The sequence below is a fragment of the Scyliorhinus torazame genome, chromosome 1, assembly GCF_047496885.1.
Source record: "Scyliorhinus torazame isolate Kashiwa2021f chromosome 1, sScyTor2.1, whole genome shotgun sequence".
In the NCBI taxonomy this organism is placed as follows: domain Eukaryota; kingdom Metazoa; phylum Chordata; class Chondrichthyes; order Carcharhiniformes; family Scyliorhinidae; genus Scyliorhinus; species Scyliorhinus torazame.
The window spans coordinates 224,599,341-224,620,416 of record NC_092707.1 but is presented as its reverse complement, the minus strand read 5'-3'; the positions used below and the strand labels follow the sequence as shown (position 1 = coordinate 224,620,416).

The following is a 21,076-nucleotide window of genomic DNA, read 5'->3' as shown; positions in this document are numbered from 1 at the left end:
GATGACTTGGCATGATTGCTCACCACCTGTATGAAGCCCATAGGGGTACGCTAAATTATCTCCCCATGAAATTCATCCCAAGGAGGAGGAAACATGCTGAGGGGAGGACAAGGCATTCATGGCTGCTGAGGGATGTCAAGGACAGCATAAAGGCTAAAGAAAAAGCATACAAAGTGGGAATTAGTGGGAAACCAGAGGATTGGGAAGCCTTTAAAAGCGAGCAGAGGACAACTAAAAAACCAATAAGGGGAGAGAAGATGAAGTACGAGTGCAAGCACGCTAGTAATAAAAAAGGAAGATAGGAAGAGATTTTTTCAATATATAAAAGGTAAGAGAGAGGCAAAAATAGACATCGGAGCACTAGAAAATGTGGCTGGAGAAGTAATAATAGGAATCAAAGAAATGGCAGACGAATTGAATAGTTACTTTGCATCAGTCTTCACGGTGGAAGACACCAGTGGGATGCCAGAACTCCAGGAGAACCAGGGGGCAGTGGTTAGTGCAGTGACCATTACTGAGGAGAATGTTCCGGGGAAATTGAAAGGTCTGAAGATGGATAAGTCAGCTGGACTACACCCCAGTGTCCTAAAAGAGATAGCTGAGGAAATTGTGGAGGCATTAGTGATGATCTTTCAGGAATCACTGGAGGCAGGAAGGGTCCCAAAGGACTGGAAGGTGGCTAATGTAACACCACTGTTTAAGAAGGGAGGGAGGCAGAAGACGGTAAATTATAGGCCGGTTAGCCTGGCTTCGGTCATTGGTAAGATTTTAGAGTCTGTTATTAAAGATGAGATCGCGACCCACTTGGAAGTGCATGGTAAAATAGGCTGAGTCAGCACGGCTTTGTCAAAGGGAGGTGGTGTCTGACAAATCTGTTAGAGTTCTTTGAGGAGGTAACAAGGAAGTTAGACAAAGGAGAACCAGTGGATGTGATTTACTTAGATTTCCAGAAGGCCTTTGACAAGGTGCCGCATAGGAGACTGTTAAACAAGTTAAGAGCTCATGGTTTTCAGGATAAGATCCTGGCATGGATAGAGGATTGGCAGAAGGCAGAGAGTAGGGATAAAGGGGTCTTTTTCAGGATGGCAGCCGGTGACTAGTGGTGTGCCTCACGGGTCTGTGCTGGGACCACAACTTTTTACAATATACATGAATGATCTGGAAGAACATAGAACATAGAAAATACAGCACAGAACAGGCCCTTCGGCCCACGATGTTGTGCCGAACCTTTGTCCTAGATTAATCATAGATTATCATTGAATTTACAGTGCAGAAGGAGGCCATTCGGCCCTTTGAGTCTGCACCGGCTCCTGGAAAGAGCACCCTACCAAAACTCAACACCTCCACCCAACACCAAGGGCAATTTACCATTGGCCAATTCACCTAACCTGCACATCTTTGGACTGTGGGAGGAAACCGGAGCACCCAGAGGAAACCCACGCAGACACGGGGAGGACGTGCAGACTCCGCACAGACAGTGACCCAAGCCGGAATCGAACCTGGGACCCTGGAGCTGTGAAGCATTGTGCTATCCACAATGCTACCGTGCTGCCCTTAAGAACAAATAAATCTACACTATATCATTTTACCGTAATCCATGTACCTATCCAATAGCTGCTTGAAGGTCCCTAATGTTTCCGACTCAACTACTTCCACAGGCAGTGCATTCCATGCCCCCACTACTCTCTGGGTAAAGAACCTACCTCTGACATCCCCCCTATATCTTCCACCATTCACCTTAAATTTATGTCCCCTTGTAATGGTTTGTTCCACCCGGGGAAAAAGTCTCTGACTGCCTACTCTATCTATTCCCCTGATCATCTTATAAACCTCTATCAAGTCGCCCCTCATCCTTCTCCGTTCTAATGAGAAAAGGCCTAGCACCCTCAACCTTTCCTCGTAAGACCTACTCTCCATTCCAGGCAACATCCTGGTAAATCTCCTTTGCACCTTTTCCAAAGCTTCCACATCCTTCCTAAAATGAGGCGACCAGAACTGTACACAGTACTCCAAATGTGGCCTTACCAAAGTTTTGTACAGCTGCATCATCACCTCACGGCTCTTAAATTCAATCCCTCTGTTAATGAACGCGAGCACACCATAGGCCTTCTTCACAGCTCTATCCACTTGAGTGGCAACTTTCAAAGATGTATGAACATAGACCCCAAGATCTCTCTGCTCCTCCACATTGCCAAGAACTCTACCGTTAACCCTGTATTCCGCATTCATATTTGTCCTTCCAAAATGGACAACCTCACACTTTTCAGGGTTAAACTCCATCTGCCACTTCTCAGCCCAGCTCTGCATCCTATCTATGTCTCTTTGCAGCTGGCAACAGCCCTCCTCACTATCCACAACTCCACCAATCTTCGTATTGTCTGCAAATTTACTGACCCACCCTTCAACTCCCTCATCCAAGTCATTAATGAAAATCACAAACAGCAGAGGACGCAGAACTGATCCCTGTGGTACGCCACTGGTAACTGGGATCCAGGCTGAATATTTACCATTCACCACCACTCTCTGACTTCTATCGGTTAGCCAGTTCGTTATCCAACTGGCCAAATTTCCTACTATCTCATGCCTCCTTACTTTCTGCATAAGCCTACCATGGGGAACCTTATCAAATGCCTTACTAAAATCCATTTACACTACATCCACTGCTTTACCTTCATCCACATGCTTGGTCACCTCCTCAAAGAATTCAATAAGACTTGTAAGGCAAGACCTACCCCTCACAAATCTGTGCTGACTATCCCTAATCAAGCAGTGTCTTTCCAGATGCTCAGAAATCCTATCCTTCAGTACCCTTTCCATTACTTTGCCTACCACCGAAGTAAGACTAACTGGCCTGTAATTCCCAGGGTTATCCCTAGTTCCTTTTTTGAACAGGGGCACGACATTCGCCACTCTCCAATCCCCTGGTACCACCCCTGTTGACAGTGAGGACGGAAAGATCATTGCCAACGGCTCTGCAATTTCATCTCTTGCTTCCCATAGAATCCTTGGATATATCCCGGCAGGCCCGGGGGACTTGTCTATCCTCAAGTTTTTCAAAATGCCCAACACATCTTCCTTCCTAACAAGTATTTCCTCGAGCTTACCAATCTGTTTCACACTGTCCTCTCCAACAATATGGCCCCTCTCATTTGTAAATACAGAAGAAAAGTACTCGTTCAAGACCTCTCCTATCTCTTCAGACTCAATACACAATCTCCCGCTACTGTCCTTGATCGGACCTACCCTCGCTCTAGTCATTCTCATATTTCTCACATGTGTAAAAGGCCTTAGGGTTTTCCTTGATCCTACCCGCCAAAGATTGTTTAAGTCTCCTTTTTCCTCTTAACAAGACATTCAACCTCTCTTGTCAACCATGGTTCCCTCACTCGATCATCTCTTCCCTGCCTGACAGGGACATACATATCAAGGACACGTAGCACCTGTTCCTTGAACAAGTTCCACATTTCACTTGTGTCCTTCCCTGACAGCCTATGTTCCCAACTTATGCACTTCAATTCTTGTCTGACAACATCGTATTTACCCTTCCCCCAATTGTAAACCTTGCCCTGTTGCACACACCTATCCCTCTCCATTACTAAAGTGAAAGTCACAGAATTGTGGTCACTATCTCCAAAATGCTCCCCCACTAACAAATCTATTAACTTGCCTTGGTTCATTACCCAGTACTAAATCCAATATTGCCCCTCCTCTGGTCGGACAATCTACATACTGTGTTAGAAAAGCTTCCTGGACACACTGCACAAACACCACCCCATCCAAACTATTTGATCTAAAGAGTTTCCACTCAATATTTGGGAAGTTAAAGTCGCCATGACTACTACCCTATGACTTCTGCACCTTTCCAAAATCTGTTTCCCAATCTGTTCCTCCACATCTCTGCTACTATTGCGGGGCCTATAGAAAACTCCTAACAAGGTGACTGCTCCTTTCCTATTTCTGACTTCAACCCATACTACCTCAATAGGGTGATACTCCTCGAACTGCCTTTCTGCAGCTGTTATACTATCTCTAATTAATAATGCCATCCCCCCACCTCTTTTACCACCCTCCCTAATCTTATTGAAACATCTATAACCAGGGACCTCCAACAACCATTTCTGCCCCTCTTCTATCCAAGTTTCCGTGATGGCCACCACATCGTAGTCCCAAGTACCGATCCATGCCTTAAGTTCACCCACCTTATTCCTGATGCTTCTTGCGTTGAAGTATACACACTTCAACCCATCTCCGTGCCTGCAAGTACTCTCCTTTGTCAGTGTTCCCTTCCCCACTGCCTCACTACATGCTTTGGCGTCCTGAATATCGGCTACCTTAGTTGCTGGACTACAAATCCGGTTCCCATTCCCCTGCCAAATTAGTTTAAACCCTCCCGAAGAGTACTAGAAAACCTCCCTCCCAGGATATTGGTGCCCCTCTGGTTCAGATGCAACCCGTCCTGCTTGTACAGGTCCCACCTTCCCCAGAATGCGCTCCAATTATCCAAATACCTGAAGCCCTCCCTCCTACACCATTCCTGCCGCCACGTGTTCAACTGCACTCTCTCCCTATTCCTAGCCTCGCTATCACGTGGCACCGGCAACAAACCAGAGATGACAACTCTGTCTGTCCTGGCTTTTAACTTCCAGCCTAACTCCCTAAACTTGTTTATTACCTCCACACCCCTTTTCCTACCTATGTCGTTGGTACCAATGTGCACCACGACTTCTGGCTGCTCACCCTCCCCCTTAAGGATCCTGAAGACACGATCCGAGACATCCCTGGCCCTGGCACCCGGGAGGCAACATACCTTCCGGGAGTCTCGCTCGCGACCACAGAATCTCCGATCAATTCCCCTAACCATTGAATCTCCTACAACTATTGCTTTTCTATTCTCCCCCCTTCCCTTCTGAGCCCCAGAGCCAGACTCAGTGCCAGAGACCTGGCCGCTAGGGCCTTCCCCCGGTAGGTCATCCCCCCCAACAGCATCCAAAACGGTATACTTGTTTTGAAGGGGAACGGCCACGAGGGATCCCTGCACTGTCTGCCTGTTTGTTTTTTTCCCCCTGACTGTAACCCAGCTATTCTTGTCCTGTACCTTGGGTGTGGTTACCTCTTTGTAACTCTTCTCAATCAGCCCCTCTGCCTCCCGGATGATCCGAAGTTCATCCAGCTTCAGCTCCAGTTCCCTAACACGGTCTTTGAGGAGCTGAAGTTGGGTGCACTTCCCGCAGGTATAGTCAGCGGGGACACCGGTGGTATCCCTCACCACCCACATCCTACAGGAGGAGCATGCAACTGGCCTAGCCTCCATCCCTTCTTACCTGACAGAATATAGCTGCCCTGTGGACTAACTAGATCTCCGCCCTCCGACTCTGCTCCCAGTCAGCTACACTTTCTGTAAACTCCTGGCTCTCTTCTCACTCTTTGCGGAAATGTTGGAAACAAAATGAAAGGAGCACCTTACTCCCTCCTCACCTAACTCCCTCGGTCACCAAACTCTTACTATAGCACTCAAATGCACCAAATTCAGCACTCCCTCAGTCACCAAACTCTTACGATAGCACTCAAATGCACCAAATTCAGCACTCCCTCGGTCACCAAACTCTTACTATAGCACTCAAATGCACCAAATTCAGCACTCCCTCGGTCACCAAACTCTTACTATAGCACTCAAATGCACCAAATTCAGCACTCTGTGCAAACAAAGTCTGCACTGTAGGGGATCACTTTTATACTGTGAATCTAGCCTCTGAAAACTGGCCTAATCCAATTAACTAATTAACAAGCTCCAGCTGCAAGTGCCTACAAGTAGAAGCCTGTTTAAAGCTTATTGAAAATTCACCTTCTTCTAAACCAAACAGCAACTTTTAAGTTAATTAACAAAATAAAAGAAAGACTAAACTTTAGAAAGAAATGAAGCCTTATACTCCCTCGGTCACCAAACTCTTACTGTAGCACTCAAAAAGCACCAAATTCAGCACTCAGTACAAACAAAAGAAGGTACTGAAGGCACTGTTGCTCAGTTTGCAGATGATACAAAGATCTGTAGAGGGACAGGTAGTATTGAGGAAGCAAGGGGGCTGCAAAGGACTTGGACAGGCTTGGAGAGTGGGCAATGAACTGGCAAATGAAATACAATGTGGAAAAGTGTGAGGTTATGCACTTTGGAAGGAGGAATTTAGGCATGGACTATTTTCTAAATGGGGAAATGCTACGGAAAGCAGACGCTCAAAGGGTCTTGGGAGTCCTTGTTCACAATTCTCTTGAGGTTAATGTGCAGGTTCAGCCGGCAGTTAAGAAGGCAAATGCAATGTTAGCATTCATGTCAAGAGGGCTAGAATACAAGACCAGGGATGTACTTCTGAGGCTGTATAAGGCTCTGGTCAGACCCCATTTGGAGTATTGTGAGCAGTTTTGGGCCCTGTATCTAAGGAAGAATGTGCTGGCCTTGGAAAGGGTCCAGAGGGGGTTCACAAGAATGATCCCTGGAATAAAGAACTTGTCGTATGAGGAACGTTTGAGGACTCTGGGTCTGTCCTCTTTTAATGCAAGAAGTATAACAGGTAAGGCAGATGAACTTAGAGCTTGGATTAGTACTTGGAACTATGATGTTGTTGCCATTACAGAGACCTGGTTGAGGGAAGGACAGGATTGGCAGCTAAACGTTCCAGGATTTAGATGTTTCAGGCGGGATAGAGGGGGATGTAAAAGGGGTGGCAGAGTTGCGCTACGGGTTAGGGAGAATATCACAGCTGTACTACGGGAGGACACCTCAGAGGGCAGCGAGGCTATGTGGGTAGAGATCAGGAATAAGAAGGGTGCAGTCACAATGTTGGGGGTTTACTACAGGCCTCTCAACAGCCAGCGAGAGATAGAGGAGCAGATAGGTAGACTGATTTTGGAAAGGAGAAAAAGCAACAGGGTTGTTGTGATGGGAAACTTCATCTTCCCCATATTGACTGGGACTCACTTAGTGCTAGGGGCTTGGACGGGGCAGAGTTTGTAAAGAGCATCCAGGCGGGCTTCTTAAAACAATATGTAGATAGTCCAACTAGGGAAGGGGCTGTATTGGACCTGGTATTGGAGAATGAGTCCAGCCAGGTGGTAGAAGTTTCAGTAGGGGAGCATTTCGGGAACAGTGACCACAATTCAGTAAGTTTTAAAGTGCTGGTGGACAAGGATAAGAGTGGTCCTAGGGTGAATATGCTAAATTGGGGGAAGGCTAATTATAACAATATTAGGCGGGAACTGAAGAACCGAGATTAGGGGCGGATGTTTGAGGGTAAATCAACATCTGACATGTGGGAGGCTTTCAAATGTCAGTTGAAAGGAATTCAGGACCGGCATGTTCCTGTGGCGAAGAAGGATAAATATAGCCAATTTCGGGAACCTTGGATAACGAGAGATATTGTAGGCCTCATCAAAAAGAAAAAGGAGGCATTTGTCAGGGCTAAAAGGCTGGGAACAGACAAAGCCTATGTGGAATATAAGGAAAGTAGGAAGGAACTTAAACAAGGAGTCAGAAGGACTAAAAGGGGCCACAAAAAGTCATTGGCAAATAGGGTTAAGGTAAATCCCAAGGCTTTTTACACGTACATAAAAAGCAAGAGGGTAGCCAGGGAAAGAGTTGGCCCACTGAAGGATAGGCAAGGGAATCTATGTGTGGAGCAGGGGGAATGGGTGAGGTACTGAATGAATACTTTGCATCAGTATTCACCAAAGAGAAGGAATTGGTGGATGTTGAGTCTGGAGAAGGGTGTGTAGATAGCCTGGATCACATTGAGATCCAAGAAGACGAGGTGTTGGGCATCTTGAAAAATATTAAGGTAGATAAGTCCCCAGGGCCTGATGGGATCTACCCCAGAATACTGAAGGAGGCGAGAGAGAAAATTGCTGAGGCCTTGACAGAAATCTTTGGATCCTCACTGTCTTCAGGTGATGTCCTGGAGGACTGGAGAATAGCCAATGTTGTTCCTTTGTTTAAGAAGGGTAGCAATGATAATCCAGGGAACTACAGGCCGGTGAGCCTTACGTCAGTGGTAGGGAAATTACTGGAGAGAATTCTTCGAGACAGGATCTACTCCCATTTGGAAGCAAATGGACATATTAGCGAGAGGCAGCATGGTTTTGTGAAGGGGAAGTCGTGTCTCACTAACTTGATGGGGTTTTTCAAAGAGGTCACAAAGATGATTGATGCAGGTAGGGCAGTGGATGTTGTCTATATGGACTTCAGTAAGGCCTTTGACAAGGTTCCACATGGCAGACTGGTACAAAACGTGAAGTCACACAGGATCAGGGGTGAGCTGGCAAGATGGATACAGAACTGGCTAGGTCATAGAAGGCAGAGAGTAGCAATGGAAGGGTGCTTTTCTGATTCGAGGTCTGTGACTAGTGGTGTTCCGCAGGGATCAGTGCTGGGACCTTTGCTGTTCCTAGTATATATAAATGATTTGGAGGAAAATGTAACTGGTCTGATTAGTAAGTTTGTAGACGACACAAAGATTGGTGGAATTGTGGATAGCGATGAGGACTATCAGAGGATACAACAGGATTTAGATCGTTTGGAGACTTGAGCGTAGAGATGGCAGATGGAGTTTAATCCGGACAAATGTGAGGTAATGCATTTTGGAAGGTCGAATGCAGGTAGGGAATATACAGTGAATGGTAGAACCCTCAAGAGTATTGACAGTCAGTGAGATCTAGGTGTACAGGTCGACAGGTCACTGAAAGGGGCAACACAGGTGGAGAAGGTAGTCAAGAAGGCATACGGCACTCTTGCCTTCATTGGCTGGGGCATTGAGTATAAGAATTGGCAAGTCATGTTGCAGCTGTATAGAACCTTAGTTACGCCACACTTGGAGTATAGTGTTCAATTCTGTTCGGCACACTACCAGAAGGATGTGGAGGCTTTAGAGAGAGTGCAGAAGAGATTTACCAGAATGTTGCCTGGTATGGAAGGCATTAGCTATGAGGAGCGGTTGAATAAGCTCGGTTTGTTCTCACTGGAACGACGGAGGTTGAGGGGCGACCTGATAGAGGTCTACAAAATTATGAGGGGCATAGACAGAGTGGATAGTCAGAGGCTTTTCCCCGGGGTAGAGGGGTCAATTACTAGGGGGCATAGGTTTAAGGTGCGAGGGGCAAGGTTTAGAGGAGATGTACGAGGCAAGTTTTTTACACAGAGGGTAGTGGGTACCTGGAATTCGCTGCCGGAGGAGATGGTAGAAACAGGGACGATAGTGACATTTAAGGGGCATCTTGACAAATACATGAATAGGATTGGAATAGAGGGATACGGACCCAGGAAGTGTAGAAGACTTTTGTTTAGATGGGCAGCATGGTCGGCACAGGCTTGGAGGGCCGAAGGGCCTGTTCCTGTGCTGTACTTTTCTTTGTTATTTGTACTCGTTGGAGTTTAGAAGGATGAGGGGGGATCTTATTGAAACTTACAAGATACTGCGAGGCCTGGATAGAATGGACGTGGAGAGGATGTTTCCACTTGTAGGAAAAACTAAAACCAGAGGACACCATCTCAGACTAAAGGGACGATCCTTTAAAACAGAGATGAGGAGGAATTTTTTCAGCCAGACGGTGGTGAATCTGTGGAACTCTTTGCCGCAGAAGGCTGTGGAGGCCAATTCACTGAGTGTCTTTAAGACAGAGATAGATAGGTACTTGATTAATAAGGGGATCCGGGGTTATGGGGAGAAGGCAGGACAATGGGGATGAGAAAATATCAGCCATGATTAAATTGGCGGAGCAGACTCGATGGGCCAAGTGGCCTAATTCTGCTCCTATGTCTTATGGTCTAATACGAGCACCCTATTTGTAGACAGAGGCCCGCCCAGCTGGGACCAGTTTTCTTGCTTTATAAAAGCTGGCCCAGATTGGGACCATCATTCTGGTAGTCCCAACTACGGCCTATTGTGTGTACGCTGCCGTAGAGGCCGTTTTTTGTTTACCTAAATAAACCTTGTTTACTTACCTTCTCAGGCCTCCTGGGTCTCCATACTATGCAGCTCCCTTTCCTGACCATACTTCTTGCTGATGTTATAAATGGTTCTATTTCCTCTGATACTGTCCTCAGCCCGTCCATCACCTCCTAAAAGAAAATGATCCTTGACCTGTCTTTGCAAAGTATTGTTCTATCTCCAACCTCCCCTTCCTCTTTAAATTTCTTGAACACATAGTCACCTCCCGAATCTATGCCCATCTTTCCTGATTTGAACATTTTTGGTCAGGTTCCTGCCGCAGTGGGAAGCACGGTAGCATAGTGGTTAGCACAATTGCTTCACAGCTCCAGGGTCCTAGGTTCGATTCCTGGCTTGGGTCACTGTCTGTGCGGAGTCTGCACGTTCTCCCCGTGTCTGCGTGGGTTTCCTCCGGGTGCTCCAGTTTCCTCCCACAGTCCAAAGATGTGCCGGTTAGGTGGATTGGCCATGCTAAATTGCCCTTAGTGTCCAAAAGGTGGGGTGGGGTTACTGGGTTACGGGAATTGGCTGGCGGTGTGGGCTTGGGTAGGGTGCTCTTTCCAAGGGCCGGTGCAGACTTGATGGGCCGAATGGCCTCCTTCTGCACTGTAAATTCTATGCATTCTATGCAGTGCGGAAATGCCTTGGTCAAAATTAGAAGTGAGAACCTCTGACTGCAAAAGTAGTAAACTATCCCCCCTTAATCAATCAATGAGGTTCAACTAATAGTGTCTTCACCTCAAATCTCATTTCATGTCTCAAGCACAAGAATCAAGACTGATAGTTCATTGCAGTACTGAAGGAGTGCTGTACTGTCAGAGGTGTCATCTTTTAATCAAGGCCCCATTTGCCCTCTCATGTGGAGGTAAAAGATTCCATAGCATTGTTCAGAAAAAAAGCAGGAAATAAATCTCCAGTGTGTTGGCCAATATTTATCTCTCAATCAATATCACAATAATAGATTTTCTGGTCATCATTACATTGCTATGTTCTTTATATTTTGCATATCCAATTCTTTTTTGCCCAATGGATCATCCACCGACCCTGCACATCTTTGAGTTGTGGGGGTGAGACCCAAGCAGATACGGGGAGAATATGCAAACTCCACATGGACAGTGACCCGGGGCCGTGATCAAACCTGGGTCCTCAACGCCATGAGGCGACAGTGCTAACTACTGCGCCACTGTGCCGCTCCTGTCATTACATTACTGTTTGTGGCATTTTAACAGTAAGAATATGGACATTTACAGGTATTTAAAGGGGTTAGACATTGCAAGAGTTAAATGATCCCAAACATTTGGCTGAAAAGTTCATTTGCGCAAAAACATACTGCCTTGGATTTTCTGCTGGCTCAAGGTTTGAGTGCATCAGACCTGGCATTGGAGTTAAAAAATTAAACTTCTTCTACCTAAGAACAAGGGAAACTCTCTTCTGAATGTTAGAAGAAACAAAGCTTTTGTAAACTGTTGAAACATAATCAATTGTACATCATTTTGATGAATTTCCATGAACGAACCTCTCATGCAGTTTGAAATCTTGTTATCATCAAGATCCTGAGTTGCATGACCATCACCATGAAACAGCTACGACATGCAAGGTCTTTGTCTCCTGGAGACAGAACTTGCCCGGCTCATAATTGGGTAGAATAGAGCATAAAGAGACATGATTGGATAGAGATTTTGGCAGTTTTGATTCTTCTATTCCAGAAACTTTTGGCTATTTTCAGTCCAATAGGGTCATGAGGGGCACCGATTTATATATATCCAAATGTACATGTGAGTAGAAGAAATGGGGAATGGGCCATGCTTACGACCCAAAGGACAACAATGGGTAATATCATTCTCATTTTTACTTTGTAAATTTCTACCGCTCAAATATTGCGTGTAATAAGTCTCATTATTATATTGCGAGGCGATTGACGAGGCAGTGCTGAAACACAAGGGGCCGGATTCTCCGTCCCGGAGACGTCCTGTGTTGACGCCGTGGCAGGATTAGTGGAGTTCTACATCAGCAAAATTGACGCCGCATCTGGACTAATCAACTGACAGTTCAGGGGTTAGCACCGGCGCCACGAGGACCACGATCGATTCCAATGAGAAACGGTGCTGGATTCGACGGATTCGCGATTGACCCTCGGGACGCTGACAACTGCAGCCGCATATACACACATCACTCCCCACACACACCATACCAGCCAACAAGATGGCAGCAAGGAGAGCAGCATCAAGATTTACAGACACGACTTCCGGGTGCGGCGATGACCAGCTAAGTCGCACGTTTCGGCAGCTCCCGGTGGAACGGACTTTTGGGCTCTTAATAAGAGCCCCAACGGCAATTTTAACGGCTAGAAGCACTGTGCGGTAAACCAGAAGGGAATCCCCCCTAGAAACGGATGGAAAAAGGAGAGGGAAGTGACCAGATTGCAGTGGATCCTTTGGAGCAGCGGCAAGGAAGGCAAGAAAGAACCAAGATGGCGGCGGAAGGTGGCAGTTTAACATGGGGCCCTGAACAACAAGAGTTTTTGAAATGTTGCGTGGAAGAACTTAAAAAGGAAATAAAGAAGGAGCTGTTGGCCCTGATATTACAGGCGATCGAAGGGCTAAAGGATGAGCAAAAGACCCAGGAGCGGGAGCTTCGGGTCGTGAAGGCAAAGGCTGCCGAGAACGAGGACGATATACAGGGCCTGGTGGTGAAGACGGAGATGTACGAGGCACACCATAAACGACGTGTGGAAAGACTGGAGGTGCTGGAGAATAACGCGAGGAGGAATAATTTAAGGATTCTTGGTCTTCCTGAAGGTGCAGAAGGAGCAGACTCGGGGCATATGTGAGCACGATGCTGCACTCGTTAATGGGAGCGGAGGCCCCGGCGGGTCCGCTGGAGGTGGAGGGAGCATACCGAGTGATGGCGCAAGGACCGAGAGCAGGAGAAATTCCTAGAGCCATAGTGGTGAGATTCCTCCGTTTTAAGGACAAAGAGATGGTCCTCAGATGGGCAAAGAAAACTCGGAGCAGTAGGTGGGAGAACGCGGTGATCCGCGTATATCAAGACTGGAGTGCGGAGGTGGCGAGAAGGAGGGCGAGCTTTAATCGGGCCAAGGCGGTGCTTCACAAAAAGAAGATAAAATTTGGAATGCTGCAACCGGCAAGACTGTGGGTCACATATCAAGGGAGGCACCACTACTTTGAGACGGCGGATGAGGCGTGGACTTTTATTATGGAAGAAAAACTGGAATAAGCGGGTTATTAAAAAAGAACGTTTGAAACAAAGTGGTGGGGCGAGTATGGGGGGCGAAGAGGGGGAAAAAAGGGGGGAAAGATGAGTTTTATGTTAATTTATCCTGCGATGCGGTAACTTTTCTCTCTTCCACAGGTGGTGGCGGAGGGAGGAAGGGAGGTGGAGGAGATGGGGAGTTGGCCATGGGGGGGCGGGGCCAAAAGGGAAGCGCGGGCTTTGTTCCCGCGCTATGATAATCATGGCGGGAATAGGGAAGCAGGAAGGAGGGGTGTCGCACGGTGCGAGCCGAGGTCACGGGGGGAAGCCGAGGTCGGCCAGAGTTTGCTGACTTCTGGGAGCAACATGGGGGGTGTAACTACGCTAGTGGGGGATCTAGTGGGGGGGGGGGGGTGGGAGGGGGGAGTTACTGGGTTGCTGCTGCTGGGGAGAGGGGGGAGCCGGAATGGGGTGGGGTGGGTGGGGGGGGCACCGCCTGGGGGGGGGGACACAGCTGCGTGGGAACCGGGTGAGGAGCTGGAAAAAGGGGGGGGGTAAAAAGCCCCCCAACCCGGTTGATCACGTGGAATGTGAGAGGGCTGAACGGGCCGATAAAGAGGGCACGAGTACTCGCACACCTTAAGAAACTTAAGGCAGACGTGGTTATGTTACAAGAGACGCACTTGAAACTTATAGACCAGGTTAGACTACGCAAAGGATGGGTGGGGCAGGTGTTTCATTCGGGGCTAGATGCGAAAAACAGGGGGGAGGCTATACTAGTGGGGAAGCGGGTTATGTTTGAGGCAAAGACCATAGTGGCGGATAGCGGGGGCAGATACGTGATGGTGAGTGGCAAATTACAGGGGGAGGCGGTGGTCTTGGTAAACGTATATGCCCCGAACTGGGATGATGCCAGTTTTATGAGGCGCATGCTAGGACGCATCCCGGACCTAGAGGTGGGAAAGTTGGTAATGGGGGGAGATTTTAATACGGTGCTGGAGCCAGGGCTGGACAGGTCGAGATCCAGGACTGGAAGGAGGCCGGCTGCAGCCAAGGTGCTTAAAGATTTTATGGAGCAGATGGGAGGAGTAGACCCGTGGAGATTTAGCAGACCTAGGAGTAAGGAGTTTTCGTTTTTCTCCTATGTCCACAAAGTTTATTCGCGAATAGACTTTTTTGTTTTGGGAAGGGCGTTGATCCCGAAGGTGAGGGGGACGGAGTATACGGCTATAGCCATTTCGGATCACGCTCCACATTGGGTAGACTTGGAGATAGGGGAGGAAACAGAAGGGCGTCCACCCTGGAGAATGGACATGGGACTAATGGCAGATGAAGGGGTGTGTCTAAGGGTGAGGGGGTGCATTGAAAAATACTTGGAACTCAATGATAACGGGGAGGTCCAGGTGGGAGTGGTTGGGAGACACTGAAGGCAGTGGTTAGAGGGGAGCTGATATCAATAAGGGCACATAAAGAAAAGCAGGAGAGTAGGGAATGGGAGCGGTCGCTGCAAGAACGTCTGAGGGTGGACAGGCAATATGCGGAGGCACCGGAGGAGGGACTGTACAGGGAAAGGCAAAGGTTACACGTAGAATTTGACTTGCTGACAACGGGTACTGCAGAAGCACAGTGGAGGAAGGGACAGGGTGTACAGTATGAGTATGGGGAGAAGGCGAGCAGGTTGCTGGCCCATCAATTGAGGAAAAGGGGAGCAGCGAGGGAAATAGGGGGAGTGAGGGATGAGGAAGGAGAGATAGAGCGGGGAGCGGAGAGAGTGAATGGAGTGTTCAAGGCATTCTATATAAGATTATACGAAGCTCGGCCCCCGGATGGGAAGGAGAGAATGATGTGCTTCCTGGGCCGGCTGGAATTTCCTAAGGTGGAGGAGGAGGAGAGGGTGGGACTGGGAGCACAGATCAAGATAGAGGAAGTAGTGAAAGGAATTAGGAGTATGCAGGCGGGGAAGGCTCCGGGACCGGATGGATTTCCAGTCGAATTTTATCGGAAATATGAGGACTTGCTTGCCCCGATACTGATGAGAACCTTTATTGAGGCGAAGGAAAGGGGACAGCTGCCCCCGACTATGTCGGAGGCAACGATATCGCTTCTCCTAAAGAAGGAAAAAGACCCGCTGCAATGCGGGTCCTATAGACCTATTTCCCTCCTAAATGTAGACGCTAAGATTCTGGCCAAGGTAATGGCAATGAGGATAGAGGATTGTGTCCTGGGGGTAGTCCATGAGGACCAAACTGGGTTTGTGAAGGGGAGACAGCTGAATACGAATATACAGAGGCTGCTAGGGGTAATGATGATGCCCCACCAGAGGGGGAAGCGGAGATAGTGGTGGCGATGGATGCCGAGAAAGCATTTGATAGAGTGGAGTGGGATTATTTGTGGGAGGTGTTGAGGAGATTTAGCTTTGGAGATGAGTATATTAGATGGGTACAGCTGCTGTATAGGGCCCCGATGGCGAGCGTGGTCACGAATGGACGGGGGTCTGCGTATTTTTGGCTCCATAGAGGGACGAGGCAGGGATGTCCTCTGTCCCCATTATTGTCTGCACTGACGATTGAGCCCCTGGCAATAGCATTGAGGGGTTCCAGGAAGTGGAGGGGAGTACTCAGGGGAGGAGAGGAACACCGGGTATCTCTTTACGTGGACGATTTATTGGTGTATGTGGCGGACCCGGCGGAGGGGATGCCAGAGATAATGCGGAGTTTGGAGAATTTTCAGGATATAAGTTGAACATGGGGAAAAGTGAGCTGTTTGTGGTGCATCCGGGGGAGCAGAGCAGAGAAATAGAGGACTTACCGCTGAGGAAGGTAACAAGGGACTTTCGCTACTTGGGGATCCAGATAGCCAAGAATTGGGGTACACTGCATAGGTTAAACTTAACGCGGTTGGTGGAACAGATGGAGGAGGACTTCAAGAGATGGGACATGGTATCCTGTCACTGGCAGGGAGGGTACAAGCGGTTAAAATGGTGGTCCTCCCGAGATTCCTCTTTGTGTTTCAGTGCCTCCCGGTGGTGATCACGAAGGCTTTTTTCAAAAGGATTGAGAAGAGTATCATGAGTTTTGTGTGGGCCGGGAAGACCCCGAGAGTGAGGAAGGGATTTTTGCAGCGTAGTAGGGATAGGGGGGGCTGGCGCTACCGAGCCTGAGTGAGTACTACTGGGCCGCCAACATCTCAATGGTATGTAAGTGGATGGGAGAAGAGGAGGGAGCGGCGTGGAAGAGATTGGAGAAGGCGTCCTGTAGGGGGACTTGCCTACAAGCCATGGTGATGGCGCCGTTGCCGTTCTCACCGAAGAAATACACCACAAGCCCGGTGGTGGTGGCTACTCTGAAAATTTGGGGGCAATGGAGACGGCATCGGGGAAAGACGGGAGCCTCGGTGTGGTCCCCGATAAGAAATAATCATAGGTTTGCTCCGGGGAGAATGGATTGGGGGATTTGGAACATGGCAAAGAGCAGGAGTAACACAATTGAGAGATCTGTTTGTAGATGAGACGTTTGCAAGTCTGGGAGCGCTGATCGAAAAATATGGGTTGCCCCAAGGGAATGCATTCCGGTATATGCAACTGAGGACTTTTACGAGGCAACAGGTGAGGGAATTCCCGCAGCTCCCGACGCAGGAGGTGCAGGACAGAGTGATCTCAAAGACATGGGTGGGGGACGGTAAGGTGTCAGACATATATAGGGAGATGAGAGACGAGGGGGAGATTATGGTAGACGAGCTGAAAGGGAAATGGGAAGAAGAGCTGGGGGAGGAGATTGAGGAGGGGCTGTGGGCTGATGCCCTAAGTAGGGTAAACTCATCGTCCTCATGTGCCAGGCTAAGCCTGATACAATTTAAGGTGTTACACAGGGCGCATATGACTGGAACATGGCTTAGCAAATTTTTTGGAGTAGAGGATAGGTGTGCGAGCTGCTCGAAAAGCCCAGCGAATCACACCCACATGTTTTGGTCATGTCCTGCACTACAGGGGTTTTGGGTGGGGGTGACAAAGGTGCTTTCGAAGGTAGTGGGGGTCCAGGTCGAAACAAGCTGGGGGTTGGCTATATTTGGGGTTGCAGAAGAGCCGGGAGTGCAGGAGGCGAGAGAGGCTGATGTTTTGGCCTTTGCGTCCCTAGTAGCCCGGCGCAGGATACTGTTGATGTGGAAGGAAGCCAAGCCCCCGGGTGTGGAGACCTGGATAAATGACATGGCAAGGTTTATAAAGCTGGAACGGATTAAGTTCGTCCTAAGGGGATCGGCTCAAGGGTTCACCAGGCGGTGGCAACCGTTCGTCGAATACCTCACAGAAAGATAGAGAGAATGGAAAAGAAGAAGACAGCAGCCAGACATCTGCCAGGGAGAAGTGGGGAATGACGGGGGGGTAACAAGGTGTTGGGTCACGGGTCGGGGTAACCCCCCGAGACTGGGGTGTCAGGGAAGCAGCCATCTTGCTGCGCACCCCACTGACCACCCACTGTGGCCTGTGTACAGAAATGGCACCGGCTGAATGGGTGACTCCACTACCCTTGCATCCCCGCGCCCTTCAACCCCACCTTCACCTCCCCCCAATAACCAGGTGCAACACACAGCGGGGTATCATGTGGCCCACGCAGGGGGTTGCCCACAGTAGCCCCTACAGAAGATCGCAGGACAGGGCCGTGGAGCATACCACCGGCATGGGTAGGGACAGCCACCACTACCCTTTTTGGCAGGGAGGGGTGCCTGCCTGCAAGGATGGGTGCTGGGCACCGACGAGGCCAGGAGTGAGGTGCAAAGGAAAGAGTGTCAGGGGGAATTGCGAGGGGTGGATGTGGTGATGGACGGGGAGATGCGGGGGTAGGGGCTGCAGTACAGGCCAGAGCCACCGTTTAGCCCGTTGAACACGGTTGGACATGGGGGGGGGGTCACATCAGTCTCTAGTGCAGCCACGATATGTGGCCCCCGGAATACTGAAACATAACAATTAGTTCCTATCTCAGTTACTGATAGTGGGCACAATTCACCTGAAAAATTTCGAAGTCCAGTTTCAGGCATGTTTGGTGGGGTGTTTCTCTGTGGATGTAGTGCCAAGATTGACACAGCTATTCAACTGCACTTACCATTTTCTGGGGCTGCAGGGAGTTTCTCCCTGGTCGAGGCCACACTTAGGAAGATTTCCTGCACTGCAGGGCTGGCTCCTCACAGATAACGGCGCCATTTTGAGCAGTTGCTCTGATCTATACATCCCCCCCATTTCAGGATTCCCGATTTTAGGACCCCCCTTCACACCCCTCCAACTTTTCTTTGGGCACCTTAAACCCTCCCTCACCCTACCTTTCATGGGCATGGCCCTTCAGGCCCCTGACCTCTGGCAATGCCGACATGGCACCTGGGCACCTTGTCACTGCCAGCCTGGCACCTTGGTAGTGCTCCTGGCACCCCAAGAATGCCAACTGGGCACTCTGGCAGTGCCAGGTTATCACTATCAGGGTGTCCGAGTGACACTGCCGGGCTGACAGTGCCAAGGTGCCAGGGAGAGTGTCAGGGTACTATCCAGCCCTGTCCCTGACCACGGATTGGGCTCTAATGACCTGCGAGTCCCCCGAGGTGCCATCACACTTGATCCACGATTGTGGAAATCAGTGCTAAACAGCGCCAAGTCGAGGTCTTGCAGGTGTGACCGTTGACTCCAGGATGAATACGGCATCTGGATATTTAAGTGAGCTTAATGGCTTATTTAAATATAATTATCTGGATCATGCCCAGTGAAGGCATGATATAGATTGTGCCGGGCATAGTGAGTCAGGTGACTTGCAATCGGCCCGGCTCGAAGCTCGATTCAGGCCTCACACCCGGCACAATGCATTCACTGAATCACGCCCAGTACAACAGAATATACAACAGAAGGTTTTGGATTTCACTTTAAATGTCAATAGTCCCTAACTGGATCATAACATATTAGAGGGACTGGATTTTTATTTAAACTCTGTTAAGTGTTACAACACCCTGGCAAGTGTGCGGTCAATTCCAGCCCCACTCATCCCGGAATCAAACAGAAGTGAATTAACCAATAAATCTTTTAAAATTCCCAAAGTCTTTGGCCCTTGGCTGTCCAGTAATTACAGTCACCAGGTTTGTAAGTTGAAATACATTACTGTTTATTTGAAAAATGAAATGAAATGAAAGTCGCTTATTGTTACAAGTAGGCTTCAAATGAAGTTACTGTGAAAAGCCTTTAGTCGCCACATTTCAGCGCCTGTTCGGAGAGGCTGGTACGGGAATTGAACCGTGCTGCTGGCCTGCCTTGGTCTGCTTTAAAAGCCATCTGTTTAGCCCTGTGCTAAACCAGCCCCTGGTCTAGGACAAGAATAATGCTGAAATATGCAGTGAACACAACTGGATAACGACAAGCAATTATCCCCTTTAATTGTTCCACTTTATACCCACACACACAAGCAGACAAACACAGAGGGGGGGGGGGGAAGGGGTAAACGTAATAAGTATAAGTCAAAATAGAAGCATCTTTGCTTCAAACGATGGTTCCTTAGCACACTTTCCTCACAGCACGCTGGTTGATCAAAATATCTGGTTTACAGCTGGTAATAGTCTTCCTTTTTTTTAACAAACATTTTATTAAGGCATTTATGGTTTTATAACTACAAAAGATACAAGTACAAATGCAAACATAATTCAATGCGTAACACACCCCTCCATCTCCCACTGTTCCCGCCTAAGCTAGACAAAAATAGCCTAATCCCCCCCCTTACTCCCTAACCCCCCCCCCCCCGCCCCCCCCCCCCCCCCCACTTATTGAATCTGCTAACAGTTTAATTTTCTCCGAAGAAGTCGATAAATGGCTGCCACCTCCAAACAAACCCTAACGTTGATCCTCTCAGGGCAAACTTAATTTTCTCAAGCCTGAGAAACCCAGCTATGTCGCTAACCCATACCCTTCGAGTCCCTCTACGCTACTAAGATCCGTCTCCGGGTTACCAAGGAGGCAAAGGCCAAAACGTCAGCCTCTGTCGCCCCCTGGATCCCGGGTCTCCCGACACACCAGAAATCGCACATCTGGCCTCGCCACCACCCTCATTTTTAGCACCGTGGACATGACATTCTCAAATCCCTGCCAGAATCCCCTAAGCTTCGGGCATGCCCAAAAGATGTGGACATGATATGCGGGCCCTCCTGCACATCTCGCACACCTGTCCTCCACCCAAAAAAACCTGCTCATCCGGGCCACCGTCATGTGTGCCTGGTGAACCACCTTAAGTTGTATCAGGCTGAGCCTGGCAAATGATGAGGTCACGTTAACTCTGCTCAGGGCATCCTACCACAGACCTGCCTCTAACTCCTTTCCCAGCTCATCTTCCCATTTACGCTTTAGCTCATCTATCTGGGTTTCCTCCCACTCGATAAGTTCTTTATAGATTTACGATACCTTCTGCTCCCCCATCCCCATTCTCGAAACTACCTTGTCCTGTATCCCCTGTGGCGGTAGAAACGGAAAGGGCTAAACCTGCCTTTGCACAAAATCCCTTACCTGCAGATACCGAAACCCATTCCCTCCCAGTAATTCAAATTCCATTTCCAGATCCCCCAAACAGGAAAAGCTCCCATCAATAAACAGGTCCCCCAACCTCTCAATCCCTGCTCTCTGCCACCTCCGAAATCACCCATCCATCTTCCCCGGGACAAATCAGTGATTACCGCAAATTGGAGCCCACACCGACACTCCCTCCACTCTCATATGCTTCCGCCACTGCCCCCAGACACTCAGGGCCGCCACTACCACTGGGCTTGTGGAGTACCGGGCCGGCGAGAACAGAGGAGCCGTTACCAATGCCCCAAAACTTGTGCCCTTCTCCACTCGCTCCCCCACTACCCACTTCCTAATCATGGCTATATTTGCCGCC

The 21,076-nt window shown here is 48.9% G+C and overlaps 1 protein-coding gene across 2 annotated transcripts in view; it reads right to left on the bottom strand.

The window, feature by feature from the left end:
* LOC140419118 (glycoprotein hormones alpha chain-like) overlaps nucleotides 1-21,076 on the bottom strand; it is an 88,801-nt gene that overhangs the window by 49,467 nt on the left and 18,258 nt on the right. Inside the window, exon 2 of one of the 2 annotated variants that reach the window (XM_072502882.1) lies at nucleotides 9,986-10,102. The exons of the other annotated variant lie outside the window; for it this stretch is intronic. Coding sequence (XP_072358983.1) covers nucleotides 9,986-10,102 — 117 coding nt within the window. The remainder of the gene's footprint in view (nucleotides 1-9,985; nucleotides 10,103-21,076) is intronic. 2 annotated transcript variants of the gene reach the window in all.